The sequence below is a fragment of the Eumetopias jubatus genome, unplaced genomic scaffold (assembly GCF_037043125.1).
Source record: "Eumetopias jubatus isolate StellerSeaLion01/CBP00866 unplaced genomic scaffold, mEumJub1_p1.0 scaffold_7, whole genome shotgun sequence".
In the NCBI taxonomy this organism is placed as follows: Eukaryota; Metazoa; Chordata; class Mammalia; order Carnivora; family Otariidae; genus Eumetopias; species Eumetopias jubatus.
Genome location: NW_028274813.1, coordinates 24857665 through 24879540, shown reverse-complemented (window position 1 = coordinate 24879540; position 21876 = coordinate 24857665). Strand labels below are relative to the sequence as shown.

At 41.4% G+C, this 21876-nt stretch overlaps 1 protein-coding gene across 1 annotated transcript; it reads right to left on the bottom strand.

Moving 5' to 3' along the window:
* Positions 1-180: 180 nt before the first annotated feature.
* On the bottom strand, positions 181-19209 carry NOXRED1 (NADP dependent oxidoreductase domain containing 1). Its single transcript, XM_028099677.1, has 6 exons — positions 18884-19209; positions 17007-17203; positions 14537-14717; positions 13785-13936; positions 12716-12938; positions 181-801 (listed from the first exon to the last, which is right to left on the bottom strand). The coding sequence occupies exons 1-6, from the start codon at positions 19036-19038 to the stop codon at positions 633-635; spliced, it is 1077 nt and encodes a 358-aa protein (XP_027955478.1). The 5' UTR covers positions 19039-19209; the 3' UTR covers positions 181-632.
* Between the last annotated feature and the right edge of the window lie 2667 nt (positions 19210-21876).

Below are 21876 nucleotides of genomic sequence, written 5' to 3'. Positions count from 1 at the left end.
GAAAGGATCCTGACTCTCCAAGTGTCCAACAATTTGAGATGAGCTATTTTTTTCTTTGTCAAGAAATACTTTCTTACCTATTTAAAATAAAAATAAAAATGGTTTAAATGGGAACAGCTTTAAATAAGATAGTTCCAGGACAGTCATATATAGCTGAAATAAACATGAAAGGAGTCATAATTAACATTGTTTACCACATTTTATTTCTTTATCCAAAATGGTAGGAAAATCAAGCTGTATCATTTGTCAGCTACACACTGCTACAGGAAAACAAGCTGCAGTATGTACTGTCTAATAATGACATAACTTCTTGAATTTAGCTTTTAGAAGAAAGATAATTTATATTAACATGGCTTTCCTCAGGAAGGAGCTTACTTAAGTGTGTCAGGTTATACAGTTTCATTTGGTTGCTTCCAAAAAGCCAGACATACCCAAATAAACTGATGTAAAAGACCTCTTGTTTTATTCTATATGTTAAAGACATTAGTACAATTTTCTAATTCCTTAATGCCCAAACATGTGGCAAACACAGTACACTCACATGACTCCCAGTGTCAATTGTGATAATCAGGGTACAAGCATTGTGGAGGGAAAAAAATTCTGATTCCCGAGGTCTCTTCTCTTATTGAGAGTCATAGCCTTGTGGAAACCCCTGGCTGCTGTCCTTGGGGTAGGGAGATACCAAATGAATCACAGTATCGATAGGTAAGGTGGTCCTGGAGAGCAGTACTGGCTGAGAGATGCTGACCAAAGGGTGTTTCCTTGAGTTGCACAGCAGTCAGATCAAACCAGGGGAAAGGCCTGGGGTGGGGGAAAAAAATTCTGTTACTTTTTTATGTCTGTTTAATACTTCTGATTTGGCTGTGGAACATTTCCTTTAAAGAAAGTTTTCCAACACTTGGAAATATCAAACTAAAATTCATCAACATTCAGCTACAACTATTCACTATGTGGATTTAATTGTACTTGTGATGCGTTTTGCACATATGCGCATTTTTCTAAGTGCATTTGGGAGGGAATTCATAATTAAAGAATGATAATAATGACATTGACATCCTTTTCAGTGTATTTCCCTTGAATTTAGAAATAGAATATATAAGGGACACCTGGATGGCTCAGCAGGTTAAGCAATGGACTCTTGGTTTCAGCTCAGGTCATGATCTCAGGGTCAAGAGATCAAGCCCTCTGTCGGTCACTGTGCTGGGTGTGGAGCCTGCTTAAGATTCTCTCTCTCCCTCTGCCCCTCCCCCCTGCTTGTGTGCGGACTCTCTCTCTTTAAAAAAAAAAAAAAAGAGAAAGAAAATAGCATACATAAGAGGATCATGGACATTAGGAATAGAAAAGATCTGGAACACCTGAGTGGTACAGCCAGTTAAGTGTCTGACTCTTGGTTTTCACTCAGGGTCATGAGATTGAGCCTTATATCGGGCTCCATGCCCAGTGGGGAGTCTGATTGGGATTCTCTTCCTCTCCCTCTGCCCCTGCCCCAGTGCGTGCTCTCTTTCTAAAATAAATAAATCTTTTTTTTAAAAAAGAAAAGATCTGGGGCACCTGGATGGCTCAGTCATTAAGCTTCTGCCTTTGGCTCAGGTCATGATTCCAGAACCCTGGAATTGAGCCCCACACTGGGCTCCCTGCTCAGTGGGAAGCCTGCTTCTCCCTCTCCCACTCCCCCTGCTTGTGTTCCTGCTCTCACTATCTCTCTCTCTGTCAAATAAATAAATAAAACTTAAAAAAAATAGAAAAGATCTCATTTCTTTTAAGATATCCTCTTCAGTTGTATAGAGAAAGAAGTAGAAGTTAATATGCAAATAAAAACAGAGCAATGTTAAGTATTACTCAAGTCAATTCAAGTTAAAAAGTATTAAGACATAGGATTGTTACAGTGTTAAAAAGATCAGAGTAAAAGCAAGAATATCTGTTCTCACCCTTCTTATTTAACATAGTCCTGGAAGTTGTAGACCATGCAATAATGCAAGAAAGGGGGAAAAAAGTATACAGATTGGAAAGACAAAATGAATCTGTCCCTATTTATATGTGACATGATTGTTTATGTAGAAAATCCCAAGGAATCTACAAACAGAATGTCCCAGAACTAATAAATGAGTTCAGCAAAGTCACAGGAAATAATACAAAAACCAATTCTATATATATATATATATATATATATATATATATATATATATATATAGGCAATGAACTCTTGGGCACTAAAATTAAAAATGCAATTCCATTCACACACATACAAGAGGAATACTTGGATGTAAATCTAACAAAACATATATGACTTGCATACTGGGGCACCTGGGTTGGCATAGTTGGTTAAAAGTGGCCAACTCTTGGTTTTGGCTCAGGTCATGACCTGGGGGTTGTGAGATTGAGCCCGGCATCCAGCTCTGTGCTCAAGACAGAGTCTGCTTGAGATTCTCTCTCCCTTCCCCTTACCCCTCCAGCTCATGCTCGTGCTCTCTTTCTCAAATAAATAAATGAACCTTTACCACACACACACACACAAAAAGACTTATATAACTGAAAACTACAAAATGCTGATGAAATAAAGAAGATCTAAATAAATGGAGAGACATACTGTGTTCATGGATGGGAAAACTCAACATAATAACGATGTCAATTCTCCATAAATTGATCTACAGATGTAATGGTAAGATAAAAATTAATTACAACACCAAATGCTGGTGAGGATGCAGAGAAACTGGATTATACATTGCTAGTGATAATGTATAACAGTACAACCACTCTGAAAAACACTTTGGCAATGTCTTAAAAAAACAAAACAAAACAAAAAGCATACAACTACCAAATGACCTAGGAATTGTAATCATGAGCATTTGTCCCAGAGAAATGAAAATTTATGTTCACAAAAAACCTGTACATGAATGTTCATAGCACTCTATTCATAATAGCCAAAAGCTGAAAAACAAAAACAAAAACAAAACAGCCAAAAATTGGAAACCACTCAGGAGTCCTTCAATGGATGAATGATTAAAGTATGGTATATCCATGCTATGAATACTACTCAGCAATAAGAAGGAATAAACTATTAATATACACAGCAACTTGGATGAATCTCCAGAGATTTACGCTGAATGAAAAAAGCCAATCCCAAAAGGTTACATACTCTATAATTCCATTTATATAACATTCTGGAAATGACAAAATATGGAAATGGAAAACAGATTAACAATTGCCAAGTTGAGGAGATGGCCAATATGAAGGATCACTCAGTGATAGATCTGTTCTAGATCTTGACTATATCAGTGGCATTATCTCGGTTGTAGTATTCTATTATAGTTTTATCATATCCATGTAGAGATATTTGTACTAAAATTTGTACATTGGGGGAAAGTAGATAAATGGGTACATGGAATTTCTTTGTATTATTTTTAAAAACTGCATGTGAATGATTCCACTCATATGTGGAATTTAAGAAACAAAACAAATGAACATAGGGAAAGCGAAAAATAAAATAAGATGAAAATTGAGAGGGAGGCAAACCATAAGAGACAATAAACTCTAGGAAACAGGATTGCTGGAGGGGTGGGGGCTGGGGGGAAGGGATAATTAGGTGATGGGCATTAAGGAGGGCACTTGATGTAATGAGCACTGGGTGTTATATGCAACTGATGAATCACTAAATTCTATGTCTTAAACTAATAAAAAAAAAACAACTGCATGTAAATTATCTCAAAATAAAAGTTTTTTGGGGAGTGCCTGGGTGGCTCAGTCAGTTGGGCAGCCAACTCTTGCTTTCTGCTCAGGTCATGATTTCTGGGTCCTGGGATGGAGCCCTGAGTCGGGCTCTGCATTCAGTGCAGAGTCTGCATGAGGATTCTCTCTCTCCCTCTCCCTCTGCCCCTTCCCCTGCTCTCTAAAATAAATGAATAAATCTTTTACTTATTTATTTTTTAAAGATTTTGTTTATTTATTTGTTTGTTTGTTTGACAGAGAGAGAGAGAGCCAGAGAGCACAAGCAGGAGGAACAGCAGAGGGAGAGGGAGAAGCAGACTCCCCGCTGAGCAGGGAACCCAGTGCAGGGCTCAATCCCAGGACCTTGGGATCATGATGTGATCTAAAGGCAGAGGCTTAACCGACTGAACTACCCAGGCACCGCAATAAATAAATCTTTTTTTAAAAGTTGGTTTTTTTTTTTTAAAGATTTTATTTATTTATTCATGAGAGAGAGAGAGAGAGAGAAGCAGAGGGAGAAGCAGGCTTCCCCACTGAGCCGGGAGCCCGATGCGGGACTCGATCCCAGGAACCTGGGATCATGACCTGAGCCGAAGGCAGACGCTTAACCGTCTGAGCCACCCAGGCGCCCTAAAAAGTTGTTTTTTTAAAAGAGTGGGGATGGGGCTGATGATATGGCTTCAAACTTAGCAAAGATTACTAAAAATATAAAGAGAATGTGAGAAACTACAATCAGAGTGGAAATGCTAATATGTCATGCCTCTCACTCTAACAAATGATCTGATGGAAAAGAATGTAGAGCAGCACTTTTCCAACTTTAATGTGGTTATCACTTGGGATTTTGTAAAAATGCAGATTCTGATTCCATATATCTGCGGTGAGGCCCCAGATTCTGTGTTTCTAAACAAATTCCCAGGTGATGGCAAGGATCCCAGCTAGTCTGAGTAGCAAGGATATAGTGGATTTGACTAACACAGGAACTTTGTGCCCAACAAGGTCATCATTCTTTTAAAGACCAATAGCACATAGCTGAAGAGGTTAGCTGAGCATTCTTAGCTCTTACTATTTTTATATTAATAATGTGATTGAAATTAAATGAGCCATAAATATTCAATTCAAGAAGCTAAGAAAAAGAGCTACAAAATAACGCAAAAGAAAAGAGGAAGGAACTAATTATTAAAAAGTAGAAATATTTGAATTAAAAAGTTGGCCAGTAGGAATTGATAAAACTATAAAATGATTATTTTTAAAAGAGTGATAAAATAGACAAGCTGCTATCAAATATAACCAAGAAAAAAAATTAAAACACATATACAATCTTAGAAATGCAAAATGAGATATAATCTGATGAGATTTTTAAAATACAAGTATAATCATAGGCCATCAAATTTGAAATCCAGATAAAAATGAAATATTTTTGCTAGAAAAATACCAATTACCAAAGTTGACTCAAGAAGTAGTAAACCTGAACAGATCATAAACTGGAAAAACTGAAAAGATAGTCAAATTGCAACTTCCCCCGCAAGATATTTGGACTAGAGAGATCTACAGTAAAGTTCTGTCAGATCTTCAAGAAATCTATAATTCCTCTGTTCTGTTCCAGAACATAAAGACTTCCTAATTCTATAACATTAACACAATATTGATACCAAATTTGAAAACTACAGACCAATTTTGAGTATGATATACATGTCATAAATAAAATACAAGCAAAACCGATCTGGAAGTGTATTATTAGGTAGAGTTTAAGAATGCAACGAAAGCTTAATATTAGGAAATCTATGTTGTTTACAACATTAATTAAAGGAAGGGAGAGATATGAAACCCAGTCTACACATACATTTTGGTTAATGTGACTTTTCTTTTTTAAAGATTTTATTTATTTATTTGAGAGAGAGAGAGAGCATGCGTACACAAGCAGGGGGGATGGGGGAGAGGCAGAGGGAGAAGCAGACTCTCTGCTGAGCAGGAATCCCAGTGCAGGGCTAGATCCAAGGACCCCGAGACCATGACCCGAGCCAAAGGCAGTTGCTTAACCAACTGAGCCACCCAGGCACCTGGTTAATGTGACTTTTAAGTCTTTTTTTTTTTTTTAAAGATTTTATTTATTTATTTGACAGAGAGAGACACAGAGAGAGAGCGAACACAAGCAGGGGGAGTGGGAGAGGGAGAAGCAGGCTCCCTGCCAAGCAGGGAGCCCGATGTGGGGCTCAATCCCAGGACCCTGGGATCATGACCTGAGCCGAAGGCAGACGCTTAACGACTGAGCCACCTAGGCGCCCCTTAAGTCTTTTTTTTAATCTATAAGCTCTGGGGCACCTGGGTGGCTCAGATGGTTAAGCGTCTGCCTTCGGCTCAGGTCATGATCCCAGGGTCCTAGGATCGAGTCCCGCATCAGGCTCCCTGCTAGGTGGGAGCCTGCTTCTCCCTCTGCCTCTGCCTCTCTCTCTCTCTCTCACTCTCATGAATAAATAAATAAAACATTTAAAAAAAATCTGTAAGTTCCCCTTCCTTTTTTTCTCTCTTGCAGTTTATTTGTTGAAGAAATTGTGTTGTTTATCCTCTAAAGTTTCCCATATTCTGGATTTTGCTGATTATATCTCATGGTCATTTAACACCTTCCTGTCTCTTGAATTTATATCTATAGATTTGATCAAATTCAGGTTTGACTTTTTTTATAGGAATATCTCATCTGTTTCTATTTTTTTTAATTTGTGTCTATTTTTATCCAGAAACACATTGTCTCTCCTTCTTCAGTGTTAAGACTGATTAATATATTCAGTCTGATCTATTCATTCTGAAGTTCCCCCATCAACTTTTCACCTAATGTTGCCTAGATTCATTATTTCATTAGAGGTCACAAAATGATGATATTCTATCACTCCTTTTTCATTTTCAACTTGATAAATAGCGCCAGAAGCCAAGAGCAAACATCCTACTCAGCGATTTAACACTAAAAACATAGCCTATTTTCAAGTTCATTTGTCACAGCATATATTAATAGTAGTTACCTCTGGAGAAGGGGATTTGAGGCAGGTACCTTCACTTTCGGTTTGGTACATTTTAGTTGATACCCTATTTACTACAAACATTTGTTACTTTTCTAATTTTTCATGTCATTTTTTCAAAAATTCACATGAAGGGGGCGGCTGGGTGACTCAGTCAGTTAAGTGTCTGACTTTGGCTCAGGTCATGATCTTGGAGTCCTGGGATCCAGCCCCGAGTCAGGGTCCATGCTCAGTGGGGAGTTGCTTGTCCCTCTCTCTCTGCCCCTCCCCCCCATGCTCTGTTTCTCAAATAAATAAATAAAATCTTTTTTAAAAAATTCACATGAAGAATAAATGTATAAGAAGGATTAAGATTCTGGAAAATAATATTAAAAAGGACTTGGTGTACCAGATACCAAAATATAGATACACATTACAGTAATTAATCATAGTATGGGAATAGAAAAATAGGTCCACAGTTCAGAATACAGTCCAAAAATATGCCCACGAATATCTTGCAGTTTAGCAAATGATAAAAATCTTATTTCAAATTGGTAGGAAAAGAAATGGCTACTCTATAAACAATGTTAGGACAACTGGCTTTCCAAAATGAATAGAAGATATTAAAAATCCCAAACTGATTAAAGATTTAAATATTTAAAAAATAAATTACTAGAAGAAAATACAGAATATCTTAAGATGAAGAGGTTCTTTTTTTTTAAGATCTTATTTTTATTTATTTGACAGAGAGAGACACAGCCAGAGAGGGAACACAAGCAGGGGAGTGGGAGAGGGAGAAGCAGGCTTCCAGCAGAGCAGGGAGCCCGATGCGGGACTCGATGCGGGGCTTGATGCGGGGCTCGATCCCAGGACCCCGGGATCATGACCCGAGCCGAAGGCAGACGCTTAACGACTGAGTCACCCAGGCGCCCCAGATGAAGAGGTTCTTAATAAGTATGATTTGAAACCCTAAAGCCATAGAGAAGTAATTTGACAATTTTGACTACAAAAATTAGAATACCTGAACAGCAAAAGTTACCAAAAAGAGAAATATGAAAATTATTTCCAATATACATAACATATTCCTACGAAAAACCTTTTTCTTTTTTTTAAAGATTTTATTTATTTGACAGAGAGAGACACAGCGAGAGAGGGAACACAAGCAGGGGGAGTGGGAGAGGGAGAAGCAGGCTTCCCGCGGAGCAGGGTTCCCGATGCGGGGCTCGATCCCAGGACCCTAGGATCAGGACCTGAGCCGAAGGCAGACGCTTAATGACTGAGCCAACCCAGGCGCCCCTAAAAACCTTTTATAAAACAACAAATAGGGCACCTGGGTGGCTCAGATGGTTAAGCGTCTGCCTTCGGCTCAGGTCCTGATCCCAGGGTCCTGGGATTGAGTCCCGCATCGGGCTCCCTGCTCCTTGGGGGCCTGCTTCTCCCTCTGCTTCTCTCTCTCTCTCTCTGTCTGTCATGAATAAATAAATACAATCTTTAAAAAAAAAAAAACAAATAAAAGCAAACAATCCAAAAGAAAAATAGGCAAAGAATTTAAAATGAGAATAAGAGAGAACACAAGAGCAACAAGTTGGAAGTTGGAAAAAATATGGACAAATGATAACACTGAGCTGAATCTGAAGTCAGCAATAGGGAAAACCAAGACACAGTCCATTTACATCATAACACCCGCAAAAGACTCAGGAAGCACATCAGGAATTGGAAGTGTGATGGGACTAAAAATAGGATGATGGGTTGAAAATCTTAAAAGGGATAGAGACCCTCACAGCACCCTACCCAATGCTTTACAGTCAGGAGACTGTCCCTCCTCCCCCGATTTATTTATTTATTTTCTGGAAGGGTTAAATAGAGAGTCTCTGGACAGGGGAACAATAGGCACTGTTGAAGGAAAGGATTTGTTGAATAGAGGGGGAAGAAAGTAAAAAAAAAAAAAAAAATCTAGTGATAAGACCACCCCTCTTCTTACACACATACACAGCTTTCTTTCCCCAAGTTGGGTCCCAAAGACTTAAAGATATCAATATTCAAGGTTTTCCAAGGAAACAGCCGATCAAATCACTCTGTAGAAAAGACCACAGTAGCGCAAACAGAGTTTCCAAAAGGGGGATACCTCAGGGGGAGAACATTTGACTGCAGAGTTTCCAAGCAACTTTCTAGTACTGGGATCTTAAATATGAGCAAAATTCTCCATATACTTGAATAAAACTTCTCAAATGAATGATAGACACCAAAACAAATGATCAGTAAACAACCTGAAGGAAACAGACTTCTCAAAGAAAAAAAATTCTCTCATTTACATTCTCAAAGGGATAAGAGATGGTATTGCATAATGAAATGACAACAGTATGCTACATAAAAAAGGAATATTTGGAGACTCTTTTTTTTTAAAAAAAAGATTTTATTTATTTGACAGAGAGAGACACAATGAGAGAGGGAACACAAGCAGGGGGAGTGGGAGAGGGGGAAGCAGGCTTCCTGCTGAGCAGGGAGCCCAATGTGGGGCTCGATGTGGGGCTCGATCCCAGGACCCTGGGATCATGACCTGAGCCAAAGGCAGGCACTTAACGACTGAGCCACCCAGGCGCCCCTGAATATTTGGAGATTCTTCAAAAATCTTTGAAAATATTCAAAATAGGGGCCCCTGGGTGGCTCAGTCCAGTAAATGCTAAGCGTCTGCCTTCATCTCAGGTCATGATCTCAGGGTCCTTAGAGCCCTGAATCTGGCGCTCAGTGGCAAGTTGGCTTCTTCCTCTTCCTCTGTGACCTCTCACACTTTTGCTCTCTCTCAAATAAATAAATAAAATATTAAAAAAAAAAAGAAAATATTCAAAATAGGGGCACCTGGGTGGCTCAGTCAGTTGGGCATCTGACTCGTGGTTTCAGCTTGGGTCATAGTCTTGGGGTTGTGGGATTGAGCCCTGTGTTGACTCCCTGCTCAGCGGGGAGTTTGCTTCTCCCTCTCCCTTTGCCCCTCCCCATTGCTTGTGCTCTCTCTCAAATAAATAATACCCTTTTTTAAAAAGGAGGAAAGAGGGCGCCTGGGTGGCTCAGTTGGTTAAGCAACTGCCTTCAGCTCAGGTCATGATCCTGGAGTCCCGGGATCGAGTCCCACATCAGGCTCCCTGCTCTGCGGGGAGTCTGCTTCTCCCTCTGACCCTCTTCCCTCTCGTGCTCTCTATCTCTCATTCTCTCTCTCTCAAATAAATAATAAAATAAAATCTTTAAAAAAAAAAAAAAGGAGGAAAGATAAAATCAGAGTACCAGTCCAGGAGGTCCAACACTGGACTAATAAAATATTTAGAAAAAGAAGAAAGAAAACAGGCAAGGAGACAAAATTATTGGAGAAAATTGGAGAACTTAACATTCAGATTGAAAAGGACTACTGAATGTTGTTTCTTTTATGGGTATCAGTTACATGGGTATTTCCTTTACAATAGTTTATTAAACTGGATACTTATGTATTTATGGGATATGTACTTTTCTGTGTATGTGTTATATTTCACAAAATTTTTTTAAATTAAGGGTCGGAGGGGGAAGGAAAGGCTCACCCTATGCCCAACACAGTGAGTTAAAACAGACCCACATGAAAAATAAATAAAATAAAACAGACGCACATCATGACACATCATAAAATTTCAGGATACTAAGGTCAAAAGATCCTACAAGCGTCCAGAGAGAAAAGAAACAGATTTCAAAGGATGAATTCAAGAGTTAGAATGGCACTGTACCTCTCAATAGCAGCTCTGTCTGTAAGACAATGAAGCAATGCCTTTAAAATTCTGAGGGAAAATCACTTCTAACCTAGAATTCTATACCTGGCTATGTTCTCAATAAAATATTAGGTTAAAATAAAAACATTTTCAGACATAGTCTCTTTAAGTTACTTCCTATGCATTCTTTCCTAAGGAAGCTATTGGAGGAGGATATGAGCCACCACTATGAAAGAAAAAACCGTGCCAGGGGAAGAGGGAGCCAGGAAAAAGAGATCCAACATTCAAGAGAGAAAGGAATCACAGGCTAAGGGGGAAGGAAAATCCCCAAACGGAAAGTGCTTCACAGGCCATTGGTGATTAATTAGAATACAGATAAGAGAGAATCAAGGATCACTTCCCTAGTTCTGGCTTGAACAGCTTGGCAGAAGAGCATGTAATTAGGTGAGAAACACCAGCAGAGCAGGTAGGAGAGCAGGTATGCTTCTGGACTGTTGAGTTTGAGGGGAGATGGTGACCACAAGCTTCCCCGGGTTTCAAGCTGACATCTAGACTAGAGACACAGAGTCGTACGCTGTTGGTGTAAAGATAGCACCCGAAGTCCCTGAAGTGGAAGAGCACAGCCGTGAACACAGTGCAGAGCGGCAAGCGAAGAAGGCCTAGGACAGAGCCCTGAAAACTCCCAGACATCGGAGGAGGCAAAAGAAAAGCTGCTGGCAAAGGAGGAGCTAGAGAGACAGGAATAAAATGAGGAGAATGTGAGGGTAGCAGGAAAGTCAAGAGAAGAGATTGCTTCAAGGAGGATGGAATGTTCAATAGCCAAGGAAGAAAAGGATTAAAAAGTATCCAGTGGGGGCACCTGGGGGGCTCTGTCAGTTGAACGTCAAACTCTTGATTTCGGCTCAGGTCACGATCTCAGGGTCCTGAGATTGAGCCCCACATCGGGCTCCGCACTCAGCGGGGAGTCTGCTTGGGATTCTCTCTCTCCCTGTCCCTCTGCTCCTTCCCTCACTGGTGCGCGCTCCCTCTCTCAAAATAAAAAATAAATAAGGTAAATAAAATAAAATAAAATAATAAATAAATAAATAAAATAAAATCTTAAAATAAATAGAATAAAATAAAATAAAATGTGACCAGTGAATTTCGTGGCATGGAAATCACTGGTAACTGGTAACAAGGGCAACGATTTTTCCCTATTAGATCACCAAAGTTTAAAAAGATTGATCAAGTAATCAAGCTGTAGAGAAATGGTGCACTCATGCACTACTGGTGGAAATGTAAATGAGCACCACGTTTTCGATAAGCAACTTGGGAATACCTATCAAACGTAAAATATATATAACCTCTGACCAGAAATATCCTTCTAGAACATTCTTCTAGATGTTCCTCCGAGAGAATTATTGGTACAGGTGTGCAAAGTAAGTACGAGAATGTTCAGTGGCAGCCCCGTATTCAGAATTTGGGAGATGGGAAAACTACATCGCCATCAAGAAGGAATAAGATGAATAAATTTAATGAAATAATTAATGTATCCAACAGATACCTATGCAGTTGCTCATAAATGAAGTAGATATGATTGTACGGACATAGAACGGTGTCTATAACGTAGCAAGTGAAAAATCAGTATACACAGTCTGCATGTTTCTAAAATGTATAGATAAAAAGATAAAATATAAAAACCAAATGGTATTTGGGGGACAAAGGAGGGCTTTCACTTTTCCACTAGTTGGATTTTTTACAAGAATGTATTATTTTGGGGGCACCTGGGTGGCTCAGTTGGTTAAGCAACTGCCTTCGGCTCAGGTCATGATCCCAGGGTTCTGGGACCGAGCCCCGCATCAGGCTCCCTGCTCAGCGGGAAGCCTGCTTCTCCCTCTGCCCTCCCCCCCTGCTCATGTGCACTCTCTCTCTCTCTCTCTCCCTCTCACTCTCTCTTTCTCCCTCAGATCAATAAAACCTTTTTAAAAAAACAAGAATTTGGGGCGCCTGGGTGGCTCAGTCATTAGGCGTCTGCCTTCGGCTCAGGTCATGATCCCAGGGTCCTGGGATCAAGCCCTGCGTCAGGGCTCCCTGCTTTGCGGGAAGCCTGCTTCTCCCTCTCCTGCTCCCCCTGCTGGTGTTCCCTCTCTCGCTATGTCTCTCTCTGTCAAAGAAATAAAATCTTTAAAAAAAAAAACCCAAGAATGTATTATTTTTATAAAATTTTAAGATTATATGAAAGGAAAAAAAGAGAGAAAAAGCACCTGCTAAGACAACAGTGCAGGAGAAATTAGAATAGCCAGCTGTCTGATGCCTTACCTTCGCTGAGATAGGTTCTTGCTATAGATTTGGCTGACAAAATCATGTAATTGAAATTTGGGGCAAGATGCTCCATCTTTCTCACAGTCTTCAAAGTGCACAGAGAGTAACAGTTCATTCAGAAGCTGCAGCACTTGTAAGTGAGGCATGTCCCTTGCGGTGCAGATGTTTAGGACCGCGTATAACACTCCCTCCAACCACTTGATATTGAGGATTATTCCCCCTACACATTAATGGGGAGGGAAATACCAGTTAGCACCACCAAAAGGGTTTGCCTAGAATATAGGACAACGACAACCCCCAGGCAGTGAACAACCACCTTTTTTTCAAGATAGGTTGGTCGTAAGAAAGAACCTGAAGATAAGCAAACACTCCTCTTTGTAAGCCAAGAGCCCTAATTGTGCCCTTTATAACAAATTGTGTGTTACCCCTACCCTAGGAGGACAGGTATGACTAATGTAAACATTGCTAATGGCAAAAGCATCCTCGAAATCTCTAGAATGATCCTTCCAATAAGGAGAAGAGACCAGGGAAAAATACAAGATTAGAGCAGGGAAAAGCCATGTAGTGCCAGACATCACATCCTCTTGTTTAAATAGGCTCTTACCTCTGGCTGTTTCTAGTTTAGCCTTAACAGGTCTAAGTGCTCAGACTTCTCTGCTTTCCCTAAAGAAGGCTGGCTTTTTGCCACCAAAACTGCTCCCATTCAAAACCTAAATAGCTGGGGGTGCCTGGGTGACTGAATTGGTTGAGTGTCTGCCTTTGGCTCAGGTCATGATCCCGGGGTCCTGGGATCAAACCCCCACTCGGGTTCCCTGCTCTGTAGGGAGCTTGCTTCTCCCTCTCCCTCTGCTGCTCCCCCTGCTCATGTGTGCGCTCTCTTAAACAAATAAGTAAGATCTTTAAAAACAAAACAAAAAACCTAAATAGCTGCGAATATGTCCAGCCTGTACGCCCCCTACACACATACCCAAGACACAACACACACACACACTGGGATTATAAAATAGCACCAGGCCAAGAAGAAAGTAACTTTTAAAAGAATGCCAAAAACATGGCAAGCCAGTACCAGCAGGACTGTAGGGACAGGTAGCCTGAAGAATCACAGGATCTTGGAGGGCAGCTGTGATGTCCTTGTTGGCCCCCCAGATGTTGACAAAATTTTCAACACACTGATACTGAGGCCGCAAGATATTGGTGTGGTTCAGTAGGAGTTTCAACCTGAAAGGAAAGCACCCAAGACAGGGAGTGCAGAGCCAGTACTCCCATAAACCACTCCATGACCCACTGTGTTGGATCGCATCCAACCCCCTCCCCTCCACCCTGCGACTTCCTGCCCTGCACGGCGCCGCTCAGAGGCAACCGTGGGTGCAGGCAGCACTGAGGGCACCAGTTAACCGTTGTCTTGTTCGGCAGTCTACCTGATGCTTAGTGAATGTGGTCTCTTGCCAGGCACTAGGCTAGACAGCAGGGGTACAAAAATAATATTTGACACATGCTGTCAATCACTTTTCATGGTGTTGACTTCCCACTGATGCACAAGGGGAACACAAGTCAGGTTCAAGTGGTGGGAAGCAATGCTCCATTGCAGTTCTAACCATCTGCCCATCAAGGGAGACAGTCCACCCACAAGGGCTGTTTATGGAGAAGTGGGGAAGACACAATTAGAAAGGCTGGCTGGGTGTTGCAGATGAAGCTGCTCTTCCACCTTATTACTGGGAATGACCGACCCCAAGGGGGAGGCAGGGGGCTGGGGTGGAGGATCCAGATAGGAGCGGATGGAGCAGTTCTGCCAGCTTCCCACTCACCCTAATAGGCTACCTGGCTACTGGGACGGCAGCCACGAAGCTGTACACGATGCAACCTTTCTCCAGGCGGGTTTGAATTTCTAGGCAGATATTAGGCAGCTGAGAGGGCAGGCAGCAGAGGAACAGCACGTTGGCCCAGTCCACCAGATAAGGGTTATGGTAAAAACACTGGATTCCCAGTTTCTGGAACTCATCTGGGAGGGATAAAGGAAGAAAGAAAGATCACATTACAAAGGAGTTTGACCTAAACATCAGCTGTGGGGAGAGGATGACAATGACTTTTTCTCAAGTCCTCTCTCCACATGAATCAGAGAGACCCCCTCCGGACGTCTTCTAAAAGACATGTGCCACGCCCTAACCCCATCATCAAAAAAGCTAGTGTCACTGCAGCCGTGCTGGAGATAATAATTCATCCTATCTTACTTTTAGACCAAATGCTAGAATTTTTCAGGTTGGTTGGTTAGGAAGAAAAAAATCTGGAAGAAGCCTTCTTGCTCTAATTTAATGATGGTTTATTATGTGCCAGGTAGTGTACAAAGTACTTTACATACATTATCTAAGTCAGTCCCCACAAGGACCTTCTGAGACTAGTATTATTCCTATATTATAGATGAGGAAACTGAGGTTTTGAGAAATCACATGGCTTGAGCTGGTGGGAAAGGCTAAGAGAATGGAAGAACATAGGGCAGAGGCTGGGAGGAGTTTGGAAAGATATACTTACAGTTTCAGTAAAGTATATGCAACTTATTGTTATTTTTTTTATTTTGGTGTAGTCCCAAGAGTTTTTTTTTTTTTAAATATTTATTTATTTGAAAGAGCGAGAATGAGAGAGAGAGAGTACATGGGCGGGGGAGGGTCAGAGGGAGAAGCAGGCTCCTCGCTGAGCAGGGAGCCTGATGCGGAACTCGATCCCGGGAGTCTGGGATCATGACCTGAGCCGAAGGCAGTCGCTTAACCAACTGAGCCACCCAGGTGCCCGCAACTTATTGTTATTTTAACAGGATAGTTTTAAACGTTGAGAGAAATGTGATGACTCATGTATTTACATTCAGTCACTGGCAGTTAATCATTTGTACTTATTCGATATGGATTTCAAAAGTAAAAATGTAAACTCACATAAGGTAGTATGTTTTAAGGGTTGTTGGAAAACAGAATATTACAGACATTGGAGAAGTGAGTTCTTATTTTAACCACCAAGGGTATAATGTAACATTTGACGCTGATGTTATCTGGGCACTCATAAACCTAGAAGATGGATGGGACAAAGAGGAAGTTTAGAAAACATGCACGTCCATACTTCTTTCACAGGTTGTTCTCAAAATTGTATAGAATCTGATGCTAAGGGACGCCTGGGTGCTCAGTCGGTTAAGCCTCTGCCTTTGGCTCTGGTCATGATCCCTGCTTTGGGATCCCTGCTCACTAGGCAATCTGCTTCTCCCTCTCCCTCCTCCACCCCAGCTCATGCTCTCTTCTCTCTCTCTCCCTGTCAAATAAACAAAATCTTTAATAATAATAATCTGATGCTAAGCATTTTTTTTTAAGATTTTCTTTATTTATTTGAGAGAAAGAATGAGAGAGAAAGAGCACATGAGAGGGGGGAGGGTCAGAGGGAGAAGCAGACTCCCTGCCAAGCAGGGAGCCTGATGCAGAACTCGATCCCGGGACTCCAGGATCATGACCTGAGCCGAAGGCAGTCGCTTAACCAACTGAGCCACCCAGGCACCTTGATGCTAAGCATTTTGAATTCTTTCTTCCTTACACAACATGCAGGGATGTTCTAAAACTGTAATTTTATTATTAATAAATATAGTGCTTTCCAAAGAATATATGCACCTTATTGAAACATATATACTAGTCCTATTGATGAAATCTGAGAAATTTGTTTTACATGGTAAGATTTTTTTTAAGTTTAATATAGAAAGAATGCTTGCAAATTAAAAAGAAAAATTCAGTCAGGCACTCCAACAGAAAAACTGGACAAAAAGAACTCAAAAAAAGGAATGGGTAATAAAGCTATAAAACATATTCAGTTCTTTAGTGATAAGTAAAGAATATATTAAAACAAGAAAAATTTAAAAGGTATATTAAAATGGTGATTAAGGGGCACCTGGGTGGCTCAGTAGGTTGAGCGTCTGACTCTTGATTTCAGCTCAGGTCATGATCTCAGGATTAGGAGATGGAGCCCTGCTTTAGGCTCTGTGCTTAGTGGGAAGACTGCTTGAGATTCTCTCTCTCTTTCCCTCGCCCTCTGCTCCTCCCCAACTCGCACGCACGTGATCTCTCTCAAATAAATAAATAAATAAATAAATCTTTAAACACACACACACACACACACACACACACACACACATCTTTCTGGCTTCTTTCAGGGCTAGCAAGCAGAGAACTCAGTATGCTGCGTGCAGGGACTCCTTATTCAAGGGACCCTTTCAAAATGGCCTCATCAACACCCACATCCCTCTCTGCCACAAACTGTTCCTCACCCAGGGCCTCTGGCCTCCGAGTGGAGATCCTCAGGTTCTCAGCAGGGATGGGGACAAGCTGAAGCAGTACACGAGCCAGTTGCTTCCCAAGGTGACCACCTCCAATGATGCCCACCTTTAACTCATCATCATCGGGAATGCCAGTAAGCAATCCAGTCAAGGGACAGCTGGAAGTCTGCTTCTCATGGAATGATTCTCTGGAGAACACATAAATAAATACACATGAACCCTGTAGCTCTTCTTAACTGTCAACCTCCGATGTTCTCTGCTTTAACTTCCTCATGTGGCAGCCTGGTGGCCCCTGAAGTACTCCAGAGATAAGGCATTCCAATTAGGTGCCACTTACTCAGCATTGCTGGGGAATGAAATGTTCCCCCTGAGCAAATTTTCCACAAAGTAAAGCGTCCCACTTCAAGGGACTGAAACTTGTTTAAAACATTTTTAAATGATCATATTTTGTTGTTGTTACATGTACCATGCATTTCCCTGCCTTCTTAAACACAAGGTCTGAATATTTAACTGTTTGACTCAAAACTATCATTGTGAACTGCTGTTTATGCAGCATCCTGGAACACTGTGGGCCAGTTGCTTCATTGCTTCCTGTGTAGACAGTTGTCAGTTTTCATTGCCATCATGATAAGCATACCCCTCTTCTACCACATACCTACTCTTTCTGCTTTGCTATTTTAGTTTTGCATACATCTGGGTAACCAGGTAACTTAGCTTTTTTCAAACATATGATTTATAAAAGGAAGTGGTATATAGGGGAAAACAAACCTGAGAAATTGAGGATCAAAGGTTTGAGACCACTCTTTCCAGAGGCTCACTTACTGTTGGTTCTGGATGTGTATCCTTGGCCCAAGGTGAACAAAGTCTGACCTCTGAATACATAAGGCATTGTTTTCTGTTTTTATATGACAATCTTATATTTGTTCTCTATTTCTGTTAAAATTAGACTTAAGCTCTGGAGTTTCCATATAAACATCACAAGCCACATTCTATTTAAAGCTTCTCTCTAGGTTGAAAGGAAAGCATTTACTCTGTGCCTGATCCTCCCAAATATAAAATGCCTCCCAGAAATTTCACATTTTGGTTTCTCACCACTCATCTGGGATGCAACCAGAAAGTTTATGTATTCTTATCAGTCAACTAATCAGCAGACTTATAAAGCAGCCTGCCTCTTTGTGTATCTGCTATATCTGTAATATGTTCAATTCAGATCTGGTCCCACCATCCAGGAGTTGATCTAATTTCAGAAAAAAGTAGTCTGGGGGCGGGGGAGCACTACCAATGTTCCAGGAGTAGCCTATAGAATCCAGGAGTCTGGGCTTAGGCACCTGGCTCTCACACACTTCCTGTTTGTCTGAAGCCACATTGTATAAAGACACCAGAGGTCAGGACTAGACTGAGCTTCTTTGCAAATCAGTATCCTTGGGTTTCATGCAAGTCAGCTGACGAAAAGGACCCCCCGAGTTTCAGGTGGCTTTCCTGTTAGGGAGAATTCCACTATTAGCTTAGCCCAGAAAGGGAGAACCAACCTCATTTTCAGCCAACAGCCACAGGATAGTCATTGGTAGCTGTGGAAGACAAGCTGGTGGTCCCAGTGAGTGAGTGAATGGGTGAATGAATGATCATTTAATCAATCCACCCACCAAAAGGAAGTCACCACAATCTGTGCTTCGTTATGTAACCACAGCCAGCGGACTCTGGTATGCATTTCCCAGTGCCTTCAGACCACAGTGATTGACTGTGGGTTGGAATAGGTAGGAAGACACTCCCCCTGCCAAAGGTATCCTCCAATATAGAAAGTTTAAGTCATTTGGATACTCCCCGGTGAGATTCTTCTCCATCTGCCCTACCTTGGAGACCTAGCTTACCTCAAGTTACAGAGTAGCTTGCAGAAGAAGGTTGCATGGGCACAGGCCTTGATCATCAGCCCTCGAGAACGGCCCTGCAAATACAGCCAGCTGCGATCTTCCTCTTGAATCCCATACTCAAACTGCAGGGACTCAAGGTCCCCTAGCATGTCCATTTCTAAGCCACCATCTCCTGCAGTGACAGATGCCAATCAGTTTGGCTCCCTGTCTTGGAAGACGAGGGAGTCTATGCAGGAGGGTGTGTGCCCAAGTCACAGGCTCTTGTGATGGTGGGCTTCAGCACCTCTCTCCTCCCACATTCTGTACTTGCAGTGTGAGTCCTGGAGGATTCCTATGCACTGACTGCCCATGGATCAGGAATACCTGGATTCACAAAAAAACTGAACAAAAATCCAAAGTAACGTTCCTCCACATAGGCTACATGCACATTTTCAAGAGATGCATTTACATTAGCAGTGGGTTTCACAGATGCTCGTGAGCCAGGACCTTCTCCCTTCCACTCCCTCCTAAGCCTTAGAAATAGAACTGGGCATGTACACCACACTTCAGAAGAATTCTTTTCACTAAACTCTGTGTTCCCCAAAGGATAGGAAAGAGCCCAAAATAACTAACATGGTCCCCTGCCTAGGGCAAGGACAGTTGGATTTTAGAAAATGAAGCCAGAGATACATAAGCCCGTTTACATATATCTCTCACCAACCAAAGTGAGGAGAAGGTGGCACTACTCCTCAGTACTTCTGGTCCTGGAGAGTAAGAATACATTTCCAGGGAGAATTACCCAAGAAAGCTGTCATTATGACTCCTTAGCTACCAGATTACTTCAGTCTCTGAGCCTTAAAGGGGCCAGCCCCACAGAGAGATTTTCAGACCTGCCTCATGAGGACAGGAATTCTTTCCACTAGTTTCCCCCCCACCCCAAGGATTTATTTGAGGGGGGAGGATCAGAGGGAGAGGGGTAGAGTCTCAAGCAGATTCCCCACTGAGTGTGGAGCCCAACACAGGGCTTGATCTCACGACCCTGAGTTCATGACCTGAGCCGAAATCAAGTCAGACACTCAACCAACTGAGCCACCCAGGCGCCCCTTTCCACTACTTCTAGGAGCACTAGAAACAGGGAAGTATGGGATCCTCCTTTTCCTAACAGAAGATTCTAGACTTCTAGATTTTTCCCAGACTGTAATATCATACAGATCTCAGCACTAGTCAAGGAGTTATTTTTCAAACTCCTTCTTTTGTATTCAAGATACTGATGAGTAAGATGAGTAAGTTCTGGGGATCTAATGTACACCATAGTGACTATAGTTAATTATACTATATACTTGAAATTTGCTAAGAGTAGATTTTAAATGTACTCACCACATACATAAAAGGTAATTATATGAGATGACAGATGTATTAATTAACTGAACTGTGGTAATCATTTCACAACATATATCATCATGTTGTATGCCTTAAATATCCATAATTTTTATTTTTTATTTTATACAATTATACTTCAATAAAGCCAGGGAAAGAAATCAGTGATATTCAGAACTCTATTTTATTATAGCAATGGCAAAACTGAGATCAGAAATCAAAACTAGCTCAAATCTCTAATCCACTTTTTTTGAAAGTAATCTCTACATTGCATGTGGGGCTTGAATTCTCGACCCCGAGATCAAGAGTTGCACCCTCTACAGACTGAGCCCGTGAGGCACCACTCTAATCCACTTTTTAAATTAAAAAAAAAAAAAATTGAGGTGAAACTCACATAACATAGCCATTTAGAAGTAAACAATTCAGTACATTCACAATACACTCATACCCACTACCTCTAGTTCCAAAACATTTTTATCTTCCCGATGAAAGTAAACCCTATACCCGTTAAACAGTTACTCCCCACTTGCCGGCCACCCTCCTCAGCCCCTGGCACCCCAAATCTGCTTTTTGTCTCTGCAGATTTACCTTTTCTGGATGTTTCACGTGAATGGAACCACAAAATATGTGACCTTTCATGTCTCTGGCTTCTCTAATCCCTTTCATAGCAGGGCTCTTTTTAGTTTTGTTTTTTTTTTTAATTTAAATTCAAATTTGTTAACATCCAGTGCAGCCCTGCTTTCAGGAGCATCCAGCAATTGATCCCCCACATACAAGCCGTGTGCTCATCCCAGCAAATGCCCGCCTAAGTGCCTATCAGCCATTTAGCCCATCCCCTCTCCTACCTCCCCTGCAGCAACCCTGTTTGTTCTCTATAGTTAAGTCTCTTATGGATTATTTCCCGCTGTTTTTATCTTATTTTACGTTTCCTTCCCTTCCCCTATGTTCATGATGTTGTTTCTTAAATTCCACGAGTGAAATCATCTGATTGTTTTCTCTGACTTATTTTGCTTAGCATAATATATTCTAGTTCCATCCACGTTGTTACAAATGGCAGGATTTCATTCTTTTTCATCAGAGTTATTTTCTGTGTGGTGTATGTATATACAGTGTGTGTACACTGTGTATCAGGCTGGAGCCCGATGCGGGGCTCGATCCCAGATCCCCGGGACCATGACCTGAGCCGAAGACAGACGCTTAACCTGCTGAGCCACCCAAGTGCCCTCTGTTTTTTTTTTGTTTTTTTTTAAGACTAATTTATTGGGCACCTGGGTGGCTCAGTCGTTAAGCGTCTGCCTTCGGCTCAGGTCATGATCCCAGGGTCCTGGGATCGAGCGCCATATCGGGCTCCCTGCTCGGCAGAGAGCCTGCTTCTCCCTCTCCCACTCCCCCTGCTTGTGTTCCCACGCTCGCTATCTGTCAAATACATAAATAAAATCTTAAAAAAAAAAGACTTAGTGTATATATATATATATGTACACACACACATACAAAGAAGATGAGTATATCTATACCCATACAAATACATACATACCCATCTTATCTATTCCATCAGTGGATGGACATTTGGGCTCTGTCCATAATTATGCTATTGTTGATAATGCTGCTATAAACACTGGGTTGCATGTGCCCCCTTT